General features: G+C 31.0%; 1 protein-coding gene across 1 annotated transcript in view; it reads left to right on the forward strand.

The window, feature by feature from the left end:
- Window positions 1–22,980, forward strand: part of LOC125076053 (adenylate cyclase type 6) — a 186,571-nt gene that overhangs the window by 154,798 nt on the left and 8,793 nt on the right. The window contains exons 11-17 of the mRNA XM_047687992.1: window positions 2,134–2,255; window positions 4,741–4,833; window positions 14,406–14,552; window positions 14,747–14,905; window positions 15,322–15,466; window positions 16,783–16,880; window positions 19,186–19,342. Coding sequence (XP_047543948.1) covers window positions 2,134–2,255; window positions 4,741–4,833; window positions 14,406–14,552; window positions 14,747–14,905; window positions 15,322–15,466; window positions 16,783–16,880; window positions 19,186–19,342 — 921 coding nt within the window. The remainder of the gene's footprint in view (window positions 1–2,133; window positions 2,256–4,740; window positions 4,834–14,405; window positions 14,553–14,746; window positions 14,906–15,321; window positions 15,467–16,782; window positions 16,881–19,185; window positions 19,343–22,980) is intronic.

Genomic DNA, 22,980 nt, shown 5'->3' on the forward strand with positions numbered 1-22,980 from the left:
CTTAACCGATGATTGTGCATCACTAAATTTTTATGTGCTTAATTTGTGTTTATAATTCATCTAGTGCTCGGCGGTGATGGAAAACATCGTGAGGAAACCTGCATGAGTCTAATTTCAACGAAATTCTGCCACATGTGTATTCCACCAACCCGCATTAGAGGAGGCCTTAGCCCAGCAGTGGGAAATTTACAGGCTGCTAATGTAATGTATGTAATGAATTATAAATATGCAGAGTAATTTATCGTCTGAAAATATGAAAGTCTAATTTCGTGCTTAATTCGTTTCGTTGGAAATTACATCTGGTTCTATTAAAGTGGGTATAATTTTAGTAATCAAATTGATTATACCTATTTAGATTTGGCTCGTTCTATATTCAAATTTATTGTGATTATTTTACTTGACATTATACTAAAATAATTGTCTTATGAGCCGAGATGGCCCGGTGGTTAGAACGCATGCATCTTAACCGATGATTTCGCGTTCAAACCCAGGCAAGCACCACCGAATTTGTATGTGCTTAATTTGTGTTTATAATTCATCTCGTGTTCGGCGGTGAAGGAAAACATCGAGAAGAAACCTGCATGTGTCTAATTTCATCGAAATTCTGCCACATGTGTATTTTACCAACTCGCATTGGAGCAGCGTCGTGGAATGTGCTCCAAACCTCCTCCTCAAAGGGAGAGGAGGTCTTAATCCCCTCTGTGGGAAATTTACAGGCTGTTAATGTAATATATGTAATATAAAATTGTCTTATATTTAATCTGGCTCTGTATATAAGGCCAGTCTGCAAAAAAATAAAAAATGTATTAACAGCACAAATGGTTTCTCTATCATCAAAAAACGCGTAGGACTTAATACTGACAAACACTTCGATTCGATGATGTTGAGGATTGAGGGTTGCAGATGCCTTATAAAGCATCTTATTATGATAAAAACTTCGCAATATCCTCAATGCGTTCCTCTAAATCACGGAACTAATATCTCCAGAAGTCTATCTCTTACAGTTAATTCGGTGCGTTGATAAAATTTAGCCTTTTCCATTTAAGTGCTTACTGATTATAATTTTTTAAATTTTGTAATATGAAAATTATATTGTTTTTGTAGGTAATTTTATGTAAAAAAAATTGTTATATAATAATATAAACGCACAATATTGTAATTCCTCATTTATTTCATATCTGCTTGGGATTATATTTTCCCATAGCGAAAATTAATTTAAAATTCTACAATTTTAACGTACAGGTCGAAAAAATATTAACATGTTTAATAATAGCTCATGTTCTATAATTAGCCTGACATTTACACGATTCGTTGTTTTATATATGGATGGGATTCTTTTGAATAATTAGGTAGAGCAATTTTAAGGTGTATCAAATTTTTTTTATGGGCATTCGACTCTGGTCTATAATAATTTTAACGTAACCCGCGAACTATAATTCTACGTGAGTTTCCCTACTCGAAAAATAGTAGGTCACGCTATCGTAGAATGCAAAGACTGTAACAAGATGATTGGATTATATCGAAGTTTGAAGCATTGTGACAATCGACGGAATAACAAGCTATTCTGAGCAAGATGCTTGAGTTATTAATAGCAGTTTGATTCATTAATGATTTATTTGTAAAGTTAGAGTATTTCGTCTAATTATTTTTTGATATTGAACTGTTATACGTATGTATATTCTATTGATATGCTTATGATTTTATTAATCACCAGTATCTATGTACCAACATTAGAAACTTTATGGCCACAGCTCAAACTTGAGTTTCCGTTTGTCGCTGATGAACCTTGTTAATTTATAGTCATGTAAGATTTATTTTAATTTGTATTGCACTTGTGTCTTCATCTTACTAATGTTGTAAATGCAAAGTTTGCATGGATAGATGTTTGTTACTCGATCACGCAAGTATGACATATCGGATATGAACGAAAGGTACATAGATAGATTATAGTCGGAAATAGTGCATAGGTACTGCTATTATTCTCTCGAAAAAATGTACCACGAACGCGCTAAGACGCGGACAGAAATTGGTATGATTATATAAAAATATATATTTTAATAATTTTCCTTGTAGCCTGAAGTTCAAATTGAATCCTCTAAACCATAATATTATATCTTTGTATTTTTTAAACAGGAACGATTACTACTCTCCGTTCTACCTCGCCACGTTGCCATGGAGATGAAAGCGGACATTGCCAACCAGCCGCGTCAGGAGCAATTTCACAAAATCTATATTCAAAGATACGAGAATGTGAGGTTAGTAAAATATGAAATAATAAATTTTATCCACGGCTCTTACTTGCATGCGTTTTGATAAAATGTTTTATATAATGTAAGAAAACGTTATTTTTTTTGTTAATTTTGCGAGAAACCGGTTTTATTTTCAACAATGTTATATAAAATTAACCAAAATGCCTATGGAGATAATTGATTATTAATATTAAAGAGGTTATCCAGAATTTTTTAGGCAAGTTCAGAAAAGACATTTTACTTTATTAATTAAGACAGGTAATATTGTTTTGACAAAATTCGTCTTGTCAAACTTGTCTTTTTACGCGTATATAACAAAGGACATTTGAAATAATAAAAATCTAATAAAAAAAAATAGGTTTAATTCTTAACCCTATTTAATAAATAAAATAAAACGTAGACATGGAGATTGATCTTTGGTGTACCAAAGATCAATCTCTACGTCTACGTTTTTTTTTGTGATTTAGAAATAGACATTAATAAATTGACGCCATCTTTGATTGCTGGACTGTAACCGATGCACTCAACAATAACGAAGCAACTTAAACTAACTAAATGCAATCGTTTAGAAAATAAGTATAATGAAATTGTTTTTGGTTTTTTTTTTTAAATACTTCAAAGGACCATATAATTAAATAATAATCATACGTTTTAAATTTAACGAATATAATTTTAAAAGTTTCCTATTAAACAGTCTGACTGAATGTTACATAGGCTTGCAACAGCGCCTTTCGAGTATTGATGCGATCTTGCGCGTTCGGTCACTGTTCGAAAAGGTGACCCGAGGTTGCGAGGCGTTGATGATAAGTCTAGTCTGTTGTGGAAGATGTCAGCGTCGTTTGTTATGCGGGTGACACGTTAGTGCTCGCATCGGCGTAATATATACAATTAGCGGTATCTAAGCAATATGCGACGCATATTGCTTAGATACCGCACGGTATCCGACGAGATGACAAGTCTTAGCATGTTTTCCCTTCTTGGAAATTCCGAAGAATATGGACGCGAGAGTATAAATAGCAGACCCGCGTCCTCCGTCAGAACGGTAAAAGTGTACACGCTTCGAGTGCACTCGAAGCGTTAAAGCCATCTAACCGTATCTTCGAGCGCAAACGCTTTGTCGTGACGATCCTACCGGCATTCAAAGCCTGGATGAGATGAAAGCGACGGGTCATCTTTTGACTTATGCAGGTCTTGGTTGCTTTAAAATACCTATGTAAGATCAGACACAAAGCAATGACGTTGTATAACCACTCTGACGCAGACTGGGATACCTCTCGTGAGACCCTTATAACATTAGAAAGAGACGGCGGAACGGAAACTTGTTGAGACTGCTCGGCACAAACGACGAAAGTTTCGCCTCGGACCTCCCACAGAACCGAAATTGGGCAAAAAAATAGGGTGATCCCTCGCACGACCCTAGGAAGATGGATGCCGGAGTGGCCTCGCATTTCTTTAGGCACTACCATAGAGTGAGTTGGGTTGAGATTACCTTTGATCACCGAACCGTTTCAAAGTTAGCCATCGCAGTATTTTTAGTGTGTAAGAAACCCACATAATACCGCCTTGCAGGCCTTGGGACTTTTTTGAAGATTTCCAATGCGTGAAAAAAGAAGATGTAGGTTGTATCAGTATGTCAGTCTGTCATTTCAAAAATTTTATTTAGTAAATACGTGACTTTAAATAAATATAAGATATTAAATTTGAATTCCAAGCCATATAACATAATATTCTAACAGGTCATATTATAATAAAAAAAGTTTTTTTTTTTTAATTTATATATTCCATACGTAACAACTTAATATTTCATTTTAAAATGCATATTCATAATATTTATACACTTTTACAAAACAGAATAAACAGTACTTCTCTCATATATAAATTCATTTGTCTGAACTCATTTTTATGATGCAAAATATTTACTATAAACAAATAATTTAATTAAATACGCATGAAACGTAATATTGGAATCCAAAATTAATAATAAAAAACTCTGAAGTTCTTTTTGTTTGTTATCTGTATGCGGTAGAGGATGAAAGATTATTATGTAATCGCTATCACGAAATAACCGATATGTACACATATCTCATTCAATAAACAACGTACACGAACAATAATTTTAAAGATATTCTATTTTAAATTCCTCTAGAATTATTTATATTGGCAGTTTTATTGTGACGTCTAATTATTTAGTATAATTAGGGTTTATCTAAGAGTCCCTGAGGACCCTATGACCTAATTGGAAGGTGTTGAATGTTAAGAGCTTATTGTACTCATAAATAAGCTAAACTTTAGCGAGTAGGGTCGACTTATTATTTTGCCCAAATGATCATTAAATTCGATGGTATTACAATAATGACAAAATATTTCGGGTAGTTCTTGTCGTCTCTACTTAATGGTGGTAGCATGTAAAACTAGTTACAAATAAAATTATACAAATAATAATGATTTACTTTCGTTGTAATAAATAAACTGAGCACATTTTTATTTGTAGCATCCTGTTTGCGGACATCTGTGGCTTCACCTCTCTTTCGGACCAGTGCACTGCTGAGGAACTCGTACGCCTATTGAATGAACTGTTTGCTAGGTGAGTCACTCAGTCACTATTATACAACGAATTAAAAAAATACATATTTACATTTGTGACACACAACACACATTTTTGAAAACATATTTGATTCAAATATTAAATGTTAAAATTTTATTCTATACATGCTTCAAGTAAATTATTTTAAAACTAAGTTATATTTTTAATTGAGTATCTGACAGGTATGTATTTTATTATAAAATGGATAGATTGAATGAGTTGGGAATAAAATGTAATTAAATAAAACGTGAAAGAATAAACATTTTGTTTCTACGTCTAGCTTTGTAAATGTAAATCTGTATAGACAAAAACGGATGTATCCAACTGCCGCGGCGCTTAAATAAACACTTCATATAATTCCAACTCTATCATGTTCAGCATGCAGTCTGCATAGAGTTACCCTCACGATGTTTAACGTGTAATATAAACATACTTTATGTTTTTTTAATCATTAATCTAAGTAAAGCCGTAATCGATACGAGTTTTAAATTACTGATTTCACTCAAGAACGTATATTGTATCTAAAGTTATTTTATGTTACAGCCGACATAAATTAATTTCTTAGCTTTGTTAGTAATAAACGTATAAATTTTAATCTGTATTTACACATTTTTGAAAACTGAATACATGTCCTAGTCTTGTTAAAGAAATATATTTTATAATAATGAAGAGCTATAATTTTATAAGTTAATGCACCAAGGTAAAGAATTATGAAGTTGTATATAACAACAAAGAACTCTTTTCAAGGGTTGTTACTAAAAGTTTAGAAAAAATACGGAGAATAAAAACGGTTTCCGTTAACAGAGGATTTTACTCAAGAGAACTTAAGACTCGTGCTTCTATTTCACAACTACATGCATGTGATACTTATTCTCGTACAAAAGAGACTCTAAGATCTTACAAAACAGATCATAAACACGTGTCGTACGTTTAGATAATCTATACTCGCCAAATGTATTTATTAATCGGATATAAAGTGAAGAATACATTCTTAAATTCGTTATATGTATAAAAACTCGAAATTTTTCGGTAGTTTTTGTTGAATTGTGAAAGAACATTACTAGAAAAAACTAATGAATTCGCTTTGAACGCGACAGAGCTTTGTATGAGCTTGTCTGCGTTGGTTTCTACCGCAACTTGAGCACCCAGGTTATAGTGATTGTACCTACATATACTAAGACCACATAGTTTCAACGCATTATCGGTATTAATATATGGTAATAGGTTATTTATCACAGTGTTAATGTGTATTGTATAATAATTATATACTAAAGTTTTGTTAGTAATGATTAATACAAAAAAAAATTCAAATATCAAATGAGATCAAGACTCTTTAAGTCGGATATATTAAATGTAATTTATTTTTAATTCGATACCGATTCTCACGTATTAACCGTTAGATTGAATTTATTATATCTTTCTTCGTAAGTGTATTAAAGTTGGATGGAATCGTCAATTTGCAGTTAACTCCATCATAGTGACACGTTTTGGATTATTTTCTGCATGCATGCATGCAAGCCTATACGTGACGTTTTCCTGATCTCGGTCAAGACCAATGTCTTCAAACTGGGCCACAACGACTCTAATAAAGTTTGTCTTTCATTTATCAATATCATCACGTGATATTAATCAAGAAAAGATTCTCAATCTCTGATAAAAAATGACGGATAGACTTGGATATCAAAGATCTTGCAATTATATTTTCCATTTTCTAACACAACCGAAGGATGTAACTTTTCTCCCTTATAATGACAGCTCGTTTGACTTTCACAAAATGGTGCGTCATAAAAATTTATAAGATGACTTTTATTATTCGTATCCTCGTCGAACTAATAATGGTTTGATGTTGGTCTTAAATTTTATTAAATATATTTTTGTTTAAACTATAACAAAGTAGAATAACGTAAAATTATTGTTGAACATAAAGGCCACTAAGAACCTCTTTCATTTCGGCAAAGAAGAAACGAGCGCTTCGAAAAGTTATAACGCTCAAAGCGGAAAAGTCTAAAGTAATTCAACAAAGTTTCGTGGTGGCCGTTGATAACTCAATATAAAATATACACTAAGTCGTACTAATAACCTTTGTATAGCGGTTTGATAGTCACAGTCCTATTTTTTTTTCTTTCATATTTATTCATGTAATTTGACAGTCGAAAGAAGAAGACATACAATCTCTATATTGAAAACGTAATAAGTAAAAAAAAAGATAACGTTTTAAGTATTGAAAACTACTACTATTTTTATTTTTTATTTTAATCAAAGCAAATAGAAGTATTTACAGAATTTTGTTTTATATTTGCCCATGTAATATTCCATTCTATTTTTAAATTTACTCGTAGGTAGGAATATAAAATAAAGCTCTATATAACTTATACATACAAAATATAGCAAATTTTTTACTATATTTGCTATTATAATAAAACACAATTATAAAATATCTTATATACCTAATAAAATATATTTAAAAAAAAAAGTGTTTTATAATTTCGAAGGGTTAACATGGGCGGTCATTAATTATCTTGCTAAACGTAAATGAAAATGGAAAAAATATTTTCAATTATACATTTACATACGTGTAATTACTAAAATAAATTCGTATTTAAGTATGCTGAAGTATGTTTGTATAACCAACACTCTGCTACCGACAATCGTTTTGTATATACGCAGTAACGAAGAACGCAAAACGACAAAAACAATTCAAGTATAATTATAAAAGGAACTTTAACATCTTTCCGTCAAATAATGATCTTAAATGTAACTTCGAAAATGATTTGATCAATCGATAAGACAAAACGTTCAAGTTAAGGAACTCTCAAATTGAGTTATTTATTTGGTTTTGTCCAAAATGAAAAGATCATAAATCATAAGTTTTATATATAATTATAAGTAATATATATAAGGATGCTCTGTCTCAGCTACGATATCTTAATGTCGTCTTATCGTCCGTTTAAGTTAAACTAAATACAAATACACTAAATAGTTATAACGTATTATTCACGGTAGGTATTTAAATAAGTAATCGTATATAAGCTTATCTTCGATCATCTTATCTGTCGATGGCTTATTTTTAGTAATACTTAAGAAATTCACTTAGGTGATCAAATAATAAATTAATTAAAAATAATAATGATAAATTTTAAATCGAAAAATTTTAAAAGGCTTGCGTAACGTACTTCGGCTAAAATGCGAGTTTTGTTTACAAAAACGAATATAAATAAAATTTAAAACCTCAGTAAAAATGTTTATATTACAAACATACGAAAACCAAGCCTTGCTGCAAATTCTCAAACATTCCTCGATAAATAATGTAGTAATAAAAGACTCCGGAACAATTAATAATAATTTTATAAGTCCTACACTTTTTTTAATTAAAAAGTAGTTGAACTTTTCCCTTACTTATCAATCTCTTAATTAATAAAATGCGACATTGTTAAGTACTAATTGAGATACAGCAATCTTGTTAACGAATGAAACTTGAATAATTAATTTCCATTCAATTTAGAAAGTTATTATGTGCAGTGTTTTCTATAACATAAATTATTTATATTTATAATTAATATACTGAACCATTCAGACATAAATTTAAGAACTGGAAGTTACTCGAATGCATAGGATCACTATTATTTTTGGACAATGGTTTTAAAACAGAATGTCCGCGTACAAATTGGCTCCATGTATTTTGGGCATTAAACTATGCATTCATTGGTTGTGCCTTAAAAAAAATGGCCTCTTAAAAAGTGATTCAAAATGTTCATAAATGGTCAGTGATTTTTAGTAATTGGTCAATATTTCAACACTTACTACTGATTTAAATTTCAAGAACAACGCAAAATTAAAGCGGCTAATAAAAATTAAAAATGACTTTTCTGATTACCAGCTCAAAATTATTTTTGCAATATCAAGCAAAGATTCTGGTCATCTCCTCCCGTAATGAGTCCATTTAACCTGTAAAATAACAAATTTCTGGATTTTTGCATCTACTGATACCCTTTAATGTTTCTACTTCAACAAAATTTGATAGGTTTCGAAGAGAACTGAACGAATTTTGATACAAGGAAGTTAGGAATTATATATTACAAAACCTGATTTCATTCGCTTGATTGGCTAACGCTGGCTAAAACTTAGGAGACACATCAAAACTATGATACATTAATATATGATAACATAAACTTAAATTCTGCTAGAAACGACCGCGATATAAAGTGTCAATTAAAAAAAAAAATTATGACGTATAAACCTTACAGAGTGAAAATATCTAATTAATATTTTTTTGCTCATCGACTTCTCGTTTATTTTGTATTATTAACAAATTTCACTCATGTTTATACGCATGGACGAATAGAATGAATGTTTTGAGTACAGAACCCCAAACTCAATCAATCAATATCTTATTAACGATCCTCTATTCAGATTTTAATCAAACTTATCCGTCGACAGAGGCTGTGAAATGAATGCGTTTGTTTGAAATTAAAAGCGTAACAGAAAAAAAAAAGTTGACTTTTAAATTTTTAAAATTGACTTTTACTAAATAGTATAATAATTTTCGTTCCAAATAAAATCTTCGCTACAGCAAATAACTCGTCTCGTTCAGCTCGTAAATTTTTCACAACGCTTTAGTGCACCTTTAATGGTGTCCACCACAGATTTTACGCTTCATTAACACAATGGGGGCATAAACTTAATAGAGGATGAAAAATATAAAATCTGGATAGTGTTCAAAATAACAAAGTGACGGGATGTTAAACCTTATTTAATAATAATTAAGGAAGCAACGAATACATACAAAATAATTAAAATTAAATTTAGCTGCTACTGCGCTACGCTTTTATGAATATACATAGTGATTTTTATTTATATTATTTAATCGAAAAGCTAACATGGTATACAAAGTAACAAAAAAAAACATTTCAGAAATAACTCATCAATAAAAAAATGTCACTACTGGGCCTACTGATGATGACGTCAATGAAAGAAATAATATTAATCTTATTCACACTGTTGATTATCACACTTAATAACCAAATACTACACTAATTTTAAACTCATTCATAAATGTAATTCAAATACCAGGTTATACTTGTAACGTACATCAATTTTCCTAAGAGTTTATTTACGTGAACAAATTATCATATATATTTATGTCCTGATACCTAATCGTGTAAAAATAAATAGTGTGGACATAGCACATTCTACTCTTGTTTTACTTGTAATATATTTTGTACAAATAACGCGTTATATTAAATGTACAATAAAATGCAATTATGCGAGTTGTGTAATTATATCGGAAAACAAGTGAAAAGTTCTTACATAGACAGCGCACTAACGAACCTTGGAAAGTAATATGTTACGTACCTTATACCTGTACTTAGATTGGCTCACTCAACCTTTAAACCAAAATACAACAATACTAAGTATGATTATTAAGCATTAGAATATATTTTGAGTGGGTGATAACTATTTAGACGGGCTCACTTAAAACCTGACCTCCATTTTTTCTTAGTATTGTGTCCCACATATGTTAACAGTGTTACTGTCAAATGGTATTTAATTTTTTTATGATTCGTTACTCTTCTGGTACTTTCAGATATAAATTAAAAGTCCAATCACTTTATTAATTATTTCCGTAAAAAGAAACTGTAATTTACTAAACACCCTGTTTGTATTCGCTTTTGTTGATTTACTATGATCTTCCGTGCGCACCATCTTCCTTTCGTTTAATAATCGAAAAGATAATGAACTAAAACTTGTATTACTTACTATTATACCGGACAGTATTATACTATTATAACGTGTCATTAAATATACGTGAAAAAAATGTGAACCAAATTTCATGTAGAATTACTATTTTCAATGAGACACACTTAAAATAATGATTATATGTTTAACCATATCCTGGTGTGTGTATGCACTATACATACAATAATTTAAAATATATTCTATAACAATACTTACGTCCATATGAAACCTTTGGTCTAGAAAACTTACACAAACATAACATTTTATTACGCACGTGCCGAAGACGGTAACATTACTCCGATCTTGCCTAATATATTCAATCGATTTACCGCCACCTCTTATTGATGGAACCTCTTTCGACTATTACGAAATATTGAAACCTTTCCATTATTATACACGCGTTTTATTTCAATTTCAAAAGAAAAATATACGATATCTTGCTACATTTTATTAAAAAAACATTACTGATATTATGAAGAGGCAAAATTTGTTTGTTTTTATATACGGGAGAATCACTTGTAGAAAGTTACATTATTCTTAAGTGCTAGGGTATTGTTTATATTAATATTATATAATTTTCTTTATTAATGAATTGTACCGGTGTGTATCTGGGGCGGGTTGCTTGTAAGTCGACTTTTTAGTAACAGCCTCCAAATGTCTCACTGCTAAACTAAAGCCTCCTCTTCCATTGAGGAAAAGATTGGAGCATCTCGGCATACCGTATATTATATATATATTATGCTAAACATATTGTGTGAAACAGATATATGTATCTCGAAATGGCCTAACTTTTATCATAAGTGAATTTAATGATGAAACTTATATCAGAATTAGTTCTTTCTTAACAACCTTAGTATGGTCTCTAATCCATTTGAAATCATAATGTACTACATCTAATGCTGAGGACTTGGCTACGGATTGACTACAATGGGTTCACAGTATAATCTCAGGTTCTCGAACGTATTCACTGCATTGCTCGACGAAAGTAGTCCAAACTAGACATAGAAAATACAGCTGTATATTCTCGTTCTTATTCGTAATAGAAATCAGCTAACCTGAACATCACATATTAATCCTAAAGTTATTGTTATTCATCCCTTATATTTTAATGTAAAGTCAAGTATTTCGCCATTTACAAATCTCAAATATAAACAGGCTTTGGCCCTGAATTTATTTACATCAAGTAAGTAGATTGGCTGTAAATATTCTGTAATGCAAATGTATATCAGAATTTTAAAACAAGGATGAAGCTTTTCTCAAGAAAGGTTTCCGATCGCGGAATAATTCGTTGATTTTTGTGATGTTAATATTCATGCTGTAACGAAGGTAATCGTTTTAACATAATCAATTGGTGCCGTATATTGAAATCGTATTCTTAAGTCAAATAATACCAATATTCGTCATCCTCCTGCTCTTATCCCAATTTTATTTGAAGTCTGCGCAGCATGTCTTCCTCTTCCATAATTCTCTGTCTGACGTCATCTCACAAGTAACATTCTCTCTAGCCAAATCATCATAATATGGTCTTCATTCTTCCCGACCTTCATTTGACGACCTCCGTGGTCGAGTAGTGTGTACACCGGTTTTCACGGGTACGCCACTCCGAGGTCCCGGGTTCGATTCCCGGCCGAGTCGATGTAGAAAAAATTCATTAGTTTTCTATTTTGTCTTGGATCTGGGTGTTTGTGGTACCGTCGTTACTTCTGACTTACATAACACAAGTGCTTTAGCTACTTACATTGGGATCAGAGTAATGTATGTGATGTTGTCCAATATTTATTTATTTATTTATTTATTCCTCCGCATAACATGCCAATACCATGACAGCCGATATCCACATAGCTTCTCGGTTATCGGTGCCATATTTCTATCTATATTATTAAGTCTCTTTTTTTATTTCGGTCACAGTGGCAAATCTCATATGAGATCAACCAACTACGTAGGATATATTGTGAGTGTGCAAATATAAGCACTTAAATCGGAAAGGAGAAATTTCAGGCACAGGACTAACGGCTTTTCGAGACAAAGCAGTGCACATACTTCCAACTTCCTGACTTCGGGGGTTTTAATGAGAATTTTTGAAAGAAAAACCCAATTACTTTTTAGTTGACCCGACCTTGGACTTGGACTAGAACCGTGGGATCTGTGGTCTTTCATTTAGCCACTAGACCAATGCGGCAGTCAAAGCTATATTATTTACTAGAAGTATTTAATTGTTTTGAAATGGAATATCTTTGTTTATTGAACTACAAAAATGATATGCTTACACAGTTTTTTAAATTCAATTCAATGAGTGGATAAAAAAACATTTTTTTGGGTTATAGTGGTACATAGAGTATATTGTTAGTTACAGTATAGTTCAGTGTACCAATTGCAAAATAATAATAGTACTACTACCTTGGTAGGTACCAATCTTCAATTGTTTGTTAGAAATTCGGTAAAACTCGCGCCACCCATTGCAATTGAACGGGACTATTTCTGATCCACCGCCTCTAGGGTTCATTAACCTGTAATGACATGCGTAGACGACGAATAAGGAGAGGAACCTCGATGCTCGTAATCGGACTGGCTTAGTTCAGACAGGAAAGCCAGTGGTGTTAACATTAAGCATTGTACAAAGTCTCAATGCAATTTAGTTTCAGTCGCAGAAATGGGGAAAGCAACGGCAGGTAAAATCCTACTGCTCTACAATGCAATTCTTGGTCCTTGGTCCTTTTATGGAAAAGGGTTGAGGCTGATATCGGTTTAATTATTTACTGTGGTAGAATTTGCTCCAACGCCTGCAGGCTTATTATAAGCAGATGATATGCATTATAAGCATATAAAATAGATTTGCCGTTTACAAAGTTTCTATCGTCCCTGATTACGATAATTAGACGTGAAATGTACTAAACGTATTAGAATGCCAGTTCCGACAACATTACAGTCTTGAAAAGGAGCCATTAATAAATTACAGTCCTTATTTAAAAGAAAATAGGTCTCTTGGATATTTTTCAATGAATAAAATAAACCCGAGTTAAATATATATTCGTAGAATTGTAAAATAATACAAACCTAATAAAGTTTATTTAACATTCAGTATTGAGGAAAAGTTATATTATTACTACAATTCATAAAAATCATAACCTGTGACCCGTTCCTGACTTCGTACGGGTAAAATAAATATTTTATTTTTACGAGAAATTTTTAAACAAACAAAAGATTAACAAGTAATAAAAATATACATATAAGAGAAGTTCTGGGAGTTTTCATTGATGAGTATAATATGTTATTATAAGTAAGGAAAAAAACCTGGATTTAATATATTTTTTTATTTAATGAAGGTAACAGCTTCACTTATTACAGTGACACAAACTAAACTTATAAAAAAATATCAGTTAAGACAATACTTTTAAGAGGAGAATAAAACACGCGCACAACCGTATTTTATATAAAGATAATTCAATAATTATTAGTATAGTGTTACTTTTTTCAAATTAGATTCATTAATTAACATTAAGTAAATTTAAAGAGATCAATGTAAACAAAACTTAGAGAGAACTGCTCCTGACTGCACTAAACTAAACGAAGAGCTGTTTCAGCTGTATTCAAAGTAAACTATGTAGTTATAAAATAGTCGGTACTTTAAAAAAGACGCCTCCGGTTTTTTTATGCTCTATAGTTATAATTTCACATTCATTCAATGAATATTTTAATATTGTTTAACGTAAAGTTCGTAATACTTGCTACATTATAATATCAGCGCGTGGAGAATCTCGGAAAGCTTGGTTGGTTTTGCATCTGTGTTACTATTTGTAAGATTTTCATCATGACAAATTCTGCTACGAATGTCTTAGATTCGATCGTCTCGCGGCTGAGCACCATTGCCTTCGAATCAAGCTCTTGGGCGACTGCTATTACTGCGTGTCGGGTCTACCGGAAGCTCGCGATGACCATGCCAAGTGCTGCGTTGAAATGGGACTCGACATGATTGATGCGATTGCGTAAGTTAATCATATTTTATAATTCTATCATAATACTATTAATAAACATTTAAAAAAGAACGTTGGTACTTATAGATTAACCTCAACAATTTGTTATTATCTGCGATCTATACACTTACGACGAAAATAAATTGACGTACTATTTTACGTTATCTATAATATATATAGAGAGTAATTTAAAAATATTTTGTCAGTCTGGTACGTGAGGTGATGGCGGTGAATGTAAACATGCGCGTGGGCATCCACACCGGACGAGTACACTGCGTCGTCCTCGGACTACGCAAGTGGCAGTTTGATGTGTGGTCAAATGATGTTACACTTGCCAACTACATGGAGAGCGGCGGAGTTGCTGGGTATATAAAATCAATTTAATATATATATACGAGCACCAGAGTCAAGGATTATCGCTTAATATATGTGCAATAATAAGACTTGAATGACTATCTTTTCTATTCTATCTAGAGTTTTATTCTATTTTATCTAGAGTTGCTTAATATTAGAAAAATATTTTGAACGTGTGTAATAATGGTAAATATTGATTTTAATAATTAAACCAAGCATACAATAATTTTTGATATGGCTTAGCTGTTTACATTGACAATATTTTGATAAGAAACAAGAGTATTATTGTTACAAAAACAGAACGGTACCCCGGTACCCCGGTGCAAAGGCCTAGGGCGAAAACATACTTGAATCCGCTCCGTATCGTATATTTACTCATTAAGTATACATTGTTGATCAGTTATTAATATTTTAAATGTTTTTATAGGCGAGTACATATTACGAAGGAAACCCTACGATGCCTCGGCGAAGATTACAAAGTTGAACCAGGATATGGTGGTCTCCGTAACGTATATCTGAAGGATCATAATATTGAGACATACCTCATTGTACCGGATGACACTAGCCGAGTGGTGAGTAGACAGAGACAACTCGAACAACACGATTCTATTGAAGTACAAAATACATTACAATTATAATGGTACGGCCTGAGCGCGTTCTCAATGATTAATTTTTTGCAATATAATTAATATAGATAAAAAAACTTATTTCATTCAACTTATACCAATGTGTGTTGGTACGGATTCCTTCCTGTTTTATTCGTCGAAAAGAGACGGTTTTAATATATATTACGAAATCAACCGAAAAGTAATCAATTGTCGAACTATTAGATGATTATTTCATCGTTTTTGTGCACGCACCCTTAGCCCTATTCTTTTGTTGGAAAAGGGTCCGAACTGTCGGTTTTGATTATTATTTCCATCAACATTCTTACTCCATTCAAATATACGCTGTGCTTTGTGTTATTTAGATATACTAAAATATTCTCGGGATTAATATATGAGATTATATAATATTTCAAAATATTGCAACCGTTTTTAAAATACACAAACGTATAATACGCTTACTAATATGTGTTTCTAACTTAAATATTATATATATATATATATATATATATCAATACATAACAAAATATTACGTGGGAAGTTACAAATAGATTTTTCATATATTAAATCATTATAAATCATAAAATATTCGCTCATAGTTTACACATTTTGTGCAAATATTGAAGGTCTATTTACCTTAGTTGAAGAGTTTGTTTATACGAAAACGCTTTTCGCTTCACCGTGTGTTATTATAATCCCAAATATTGCCCAGTTTTCGTACGGATGCAATTAAATTTTAATCAAAACATGCCACGGTAACAGTAATGATACAATTTAAATAATGTCTATCTTTCGGCGCGTGTCACAAAATCTACCGCATATTCTATGATTTTATTTATATGAGTTGTTTAATAAAATATAAACACCAGAAATAATGAAATAATTCGAAACATCTATTCCAAGAGCCGAGATGGCCCAGTGGTTAGAGCGCGTGTATTCAAACTGAATTTTCATGTGCTTAATTCATGTTTATAATTCATCTCGTGCTCGGCGGTAAAGGAAAACATCGTGAGGAAACCTGCATGTGTCTAATTTCAACGAAATTCTGCCACATGTGTATTCCACCAACCCGCATTGGAGCAGCGTGGTGGAATATGCTCCAAACCTCAAAGGGAGAGGACGCCTAAGCCCAGCAGTGGGAAATTTACAGGCTGCTAATGTAATGTAAAAATCTATTTCTTATACAAACATTTAAAAAATTAACCGTACTGTAATCCATTACGATCAATAATATTGTACATAAATATTTATTAAATTATTAAATATTTATACTTATTTATCAGGACAAGAAACCTCAGAATTCGTTCTCACTAAACGGAAATGTATCGAAGGAAATGCGCGTTATGGGACACGGATCACAGCATGGGAAACACTCCTCCAAGTAAGTCAAATGAATTTATCGTCCATAATTATTATACTTCATACAAATCACTAATAACGACCAAGGCAATCGAATCGATGTTGAAATCTTTATATAGTCCGATGATGTGAATGTACTACGATGAATTTGTAGCATAGAGAATTGGTATTTGATCATTAAATATATATTTATCAGTATTTACAAAGACTGAACTCGCATAGATTATTACGGGAAATATGAAGGTTTTATATAATAGCATATTATTTGTAAGGGACATTTTACTCCCACCAACACATCACATATTATGTTCTAAATACGGACGCTGTTCTATTTCGAATTACAAAGTGGTAGGCTTATCGAAAAGTTCCGATTTTCCCTGGTGTTTTTTTGATACTGGTGAGGGTCATTTACCTCAAGTTTATCTAGGTAAAAAGGAATCCGCTGGTAGGACAAGTCTGCCCTTAACAACAAATTCAGTCGGAATCCAGTAAATCACCGCCTAGGCCGCTGTTGCTTTAAAAGAAAGTAACAATATTGTTGCGTATTGTACACAAAACCAAGCCAAAAATCATTTTATTTAAAGAGTACTACAATATTTATATTGCAAGTACTTCAATTTGTTTAATTTCAAGTTAAAGAGTTTATTTGTAAATTCATAATGATATGAAAGTCTTTTTTTACGGATCAAATGATAAATTATGACTCGCATCGACGCTAATGAAATTAATTACAAATGTTTGCTCTTCGTTTCAGTGTTAGCGACATAGGTATTTCTTATTACTCGTGAAGTCGTTAATGACTATGTCAGACTTGCTTATTAATTAATTATTTAGACTAAATATTTTTATAGACTTCTCATGTTTCTCTCTGCCCTCTTATTTTATAAATAATATATTTTTTTTAATTTATATTAAATTCTCATTAATTAAAATAACTAAAATTAAGTAATTGCTAAAATTATGGATGTTTCAAACGAGCTTAAGATCTATAATAACATTGTACTAATTTTTAAATCTTTGAAATTGTGTGTGAGTAATACACATTTTAACATTTTCACAGATTAATAATCTGAAATTATAAACTAACCTAACAAATATAGAATATACATTTTTAAGTAAATATAAGACGACTTTCTATAGTTTTTTCTTTGACTGCATTTAAATACACATAATTGAAACTTTTTACAAAAATAAAAAATTAATTAAATTCTTCATTGCAAATTACTGGCACTGAAATTTCTTTTTAAAAGTACAATAATTGTGAACTTAAAATCATCGTTCTTTTCTAAGCTCGGTGATTGCTCTTTGTTTCAAAATTGCGATCTTGCAGTTTGTTCTGTCTTCTTTGTCGACTTAAGAACTTTTCGAAACAAAATATTCGAGATCATATAACAAAAAAATAATAATCACAAAACTTAAGAATTTATTAAAAAAAATAAAAAAATTCAAATTCCTTTTTTTTCTCTTCCCAAAAGGAAAATAAAGTAATCATATTAGTAATATTTATTAAAGACCAATGTTAAGTAATGAAAATTGAAAACCACATGTTTATTTAAAAGAAAATCGAGCTCTTTTACTGATATGATTAAGAGAGCTACACGGCACTGCATTGCGGTTATATCTTTAATGCGATCGATGATGAATAAATGAAATCGTAAAGAACGAATACCTACGAACGAAATACATAAAAAAACATATTAAAGAACCTTAAAGTCAACTTATATTTTAATACAACCATCAATCATCTATTATAGCTTTGACAATTTCATAATGAACAAATCTCAAAGATTTTATTAATAAAACGTATAAAGAACAATTATAATACGTAATTGAAAATTATTATTAACGTTACGTACGCATATGAAACAAAAAATGCTTGAGCATATAAAGCGGGCAGTTAAATCCTCTGCACTTGACATATGAGAGTCTATTGTTTTGGAAACAGAGCTAAATTCAGGTCAAGCTGGATGTAGTTCACCAGTTTGAAATTTTAAATTAAAATCGCTTCGATTGTACTTACAGTGCGGCATCTTCAATTCGAAATGAAAATTGATGAGAATAATCTGATGAATGATCATTAATAATACGGCAGTAATTCGTAATTATGTTATTATGTAATAAGCTAAAAAAACTCAGTATATTTCAGATTATAATAAAATTAACTATACTATTTACATATCTTTCGGACTAAAGATGAGCTATAAAGTTAGAAAGACGTTTTATGTAATTCAACCAATCGTTTAAAAGTTTATCTTTCGAAAGGAACGTATTATAAAACAATAGAAAACTTTGTAATAGAAAACTTACCGCATCGAATAAATTCTTAGGATCGGTGTGGATGCGAACAATGAGAATAAGAAACCAGAGGATGAGGTGAACGAGTATCTAATGAAGGCAATTGATGCCCGCTCCATCGACCGTCTCCGCGCCGAGCACTGCCAGCCATTCACACTGACCTTCCGCGACAATAAGCTGGAACGCAAGGTAACTTCATACTAATGTAATTGTGTCATGTTTATTTTACTTTAAATTTGATAAAAATGTCAAATACGTCAAAATATTTATGTTACTTTAACTCTTCTTTGCATTTTAGTAATTATATCATTCTCGCACCGTTTAATACATAATCATTAGCTACTTCTTATGACGTCTATGGATTTAAAAAAGATCAATTAAGAAGTTTTCTTCATTTTACTCGATAAAAACTATATAATTGTTATGAAAACAGTTGCATTTCAAAATTGACAAATTTCATAAAATGGTTAAATGCGGTATATTGGTTTGTATGCAAATGGAAATTGGCATTTATTATTCTATTATTCTACTAGTCAGTTAAAGGTAGAATGTAAGAATTTTTGAAAATTCACTTAAAACGGTGAAATTGGTGATGAAACTTTTTACGAAAGAACGTCATTTTTGGATGATTAAAAATATTGTAATCTGTGTTTAAGATCTTTATTTACTACATCATTTACGAATAAAAATTTTTATTTCAAAATTATAATCGAAAGGGTTGAAATTGGGAATGAAAGTTTGTATATTTAAAACAAATGTTAAAATAGAATTTCACAATACTGTCAAACCGAAAATTATATATTTTTTTTTATTAATAAGTGTTCTTATTCAAATTTAGAAATAGGTTTTTTGCAAACCGCTTAGTTGATATTGCTTCGATTTGGTTGAGAGCATTTTATAACGCAGTAAAAAAATGCCTCGCATTATAAAATGTCACAAATCAATTAATGTGTATTCCTTAATCAGACAGTCTACATACATGGTGATACGTGGTGTATACCAAGGATTAAAACTTTTAAGTTTGAATGAAACCTATTGAAGTTTTGTAAAATAGTGAATAATTCTACACGTAATTAACTATTTTGGATCTAAATAGTTAAATGCAAGATTCCTTGTGCTTTAGAATTTTATTAAATGTTTGTGAATGTTTTAATAAATCAATAAGAGGTAGACTACCAAATCTGAACTTAAATTTAGATATTTTATAGTTGGTTAATTGCAGAACTTTTTGGCAGACTCTAAAAAAGTCTTAAGGAATATTCGGTGGGTTTCTGAATAATGTTTCCGATAGGTAATCCCATCGGGTACATCGGCTTGTTAATTATAATAGACACTGCATATTAAATTAAATACTACTACTAGATATACATAATACTGTATAAAATCTCACGTAAATTGTAAGTCAGTGTGTTAAGTAAAATTCAGTTTTTATTTACACATTAAGGCATGTTGGTCTAGGTCTGGAAATAGCACAAGCCCTTGGCTTGTTGCCAGTATACGATATAGACGAAATTAATGCTGTTATCACTTACACGCTTAAACACACTTTTCGAAAGTGTGCTTTAAAAAACGCTGCAGTTTTAATAATAATTAAATATATCTACTAAAATTGCAAGTCACGTTAAAATTAATATTGAGTACGATATTAAACAATATAGAGCACTCATACGGTTCGTTTTAATTTAATCAATAAACATTTTTTTCTCGAAATAATGATGTTGTTTTTTTTTTTAATAATTTAACAACAACAACTACATAAACAACTCCTGTGGAAATGGAATAAAGCCACCGCTTAAGCTGAGCGTAGTATGTCAGTCAGCCAGTTTAAAATTGTTATTTAGGAAATATGCCTTAAAACAAATAAACTAAATATAAAAAACAGGTGATATTTACTGTTTAGCTACTTTTCTCTATTTCAAATCTCAGGGAAGTATATTTAAGCAGAATAATTTAGACAGCCATCACGAGCAATCAAGATGTTGACATAATTGTCGAGACTTTGTTTATGAAGAATCATAACCTGAAATACAACCGATGCGGTTGGTACAGAATATAAGAGTAGTTCAATTAAAAGTCACTTCAAACGAATTTCCACATGAATAAGTCATGAATAGACAGACGTACACACGGCGTACACGCATGGCGAACATCGAGTATGAACTGGAAACGCTATCGTCCGTAGCCGATAATTGCCGGCGTCCGAATAATTGATCAACAAAGTTTACAAACGTTGCGTTCGTTTTTATTAATGAATCTTTCGGTCAGTCTTGTTTCGCTACCATAGCTCTATGTAATAATAATAATATGATATATTATAACTTTTCTTTAAAAAAATTAATTCCTATAAACATTGCAAATATTAAAAAAAAAAATCTAATAAACATCATAATTATCATTAAATATTGGTAATAATTATGAGAAGAGCTATATTAAATTGTACATATAGGTATATCAAAACCCCTATATTACCCTTCTGTTTAATGGTCGCCCGGAACACGTCTAGCGCTACCCGTAGAACGTCGATTGTATCCTATCTTGAACTAGCTTATCGTAATTTTAATAAATAATATTATTGTAAGGAACGCAAAAACATTAAGAATCTGTTACAAACTTAAATTTGTTGATAATATACCTGAGTGATTTCTCAAAAGGCGGCTAATCTATGAGGAGATATTCAACTGCGTAGCACATGTACACGAGTGAAAATAAATGAGGCGCAGGTTCTACATGCTTTCCAACTATACAAATGTAAACTCTGCTGCCTTCTAAACTCCGGGCTTAGTAGCCCGAGAAGTTTAGAACTATTGATTGATAGAAAAACCTTTTATCGCTGTCCCGACCTGCGGTTTGAATTCAGAACTTGAAAATCGATATCCTTATAAACTAGTCGCTAGACCAACGTGTAAATTAAGGTAGTTCAATTATACGTATCAAGGTAGAATACATTAATTATTATGATTAATAATTTCAAAGTAACAATTAACTAAAACATATAACGTATGAATGTGGCCTTCGAAGTTACTGAAGCGTAAAAGTTTCAAAGTAATTTATAATACAAATTAACCGTTTGCCCGAAGGGATTTACCAACCGAAACATCTCAGGAGCCATCCGATTATTCTCGAATGGTAAAATTTTTTTTACCTATTCTTATCAGCGATCAGATATTTATAAAAGAAGACAAAGAAATAAAGATATACTGTAATTCTTCCTTAAACACTTCTAAGTGATGAATTAAAAAAAAATCTGTTGCATATCTATGTCAAGTAAGGAATATCACATTAGATAGTACATAGCGAATCAATAAAAAAAAAATATTTTATTCATAAATTTCTTTACAAAACGTTTTAAGTGTATCATTCTTAAACTATATTCGAGATCACGTAAAAGTGTTTGAAGAGATAAATTGGTTTTAGGGGCGGGTTAAAAGTTTCAAAGTAAATTAGCTTTTTCTTTCTCAACACAGAAAAGATTTATTGCGTTATCTTGTTTTAAAACTTGTATTGTAATCATAATATTCTTAATAACAACTCACATTCAACATTATTCCAAGTGGCAACACGTGAAACGTATACATATAATAATAAATGCTTTTTCAAAAGTAAAATAAAGAACATTTTTATATTTATCATTGTAATAATACTTTTTAATATTTTAAGGTGTGGATAGGTAGGTAGAAGGTATTTCGATTCAGACCATTGAACTTGAATATAATAACCATAAATATTATTAAATATATAAGCGAAGTACCACTGACTTGCTCATCACGAGATTTCTGAAACTATTGCTCCGATTGACTGGAAATTTAGCTTAGTAAACTTAGTTCCTT

This window comes from Vanessa atalanta, chromosome Z (assembly GCF_905147765.1).
Source record: "Vanessa atalanta chromosome Z, ilVanAtal1.2, whole genome shotgun sequence".
Taxonomy (NCBI): domain Eukaryota; kingdom Metazoa; phylum Arthropoda; class Insecta; order Lepidoptera; family Nymphalidae; genus Vanessa; species Vanessa atalanta.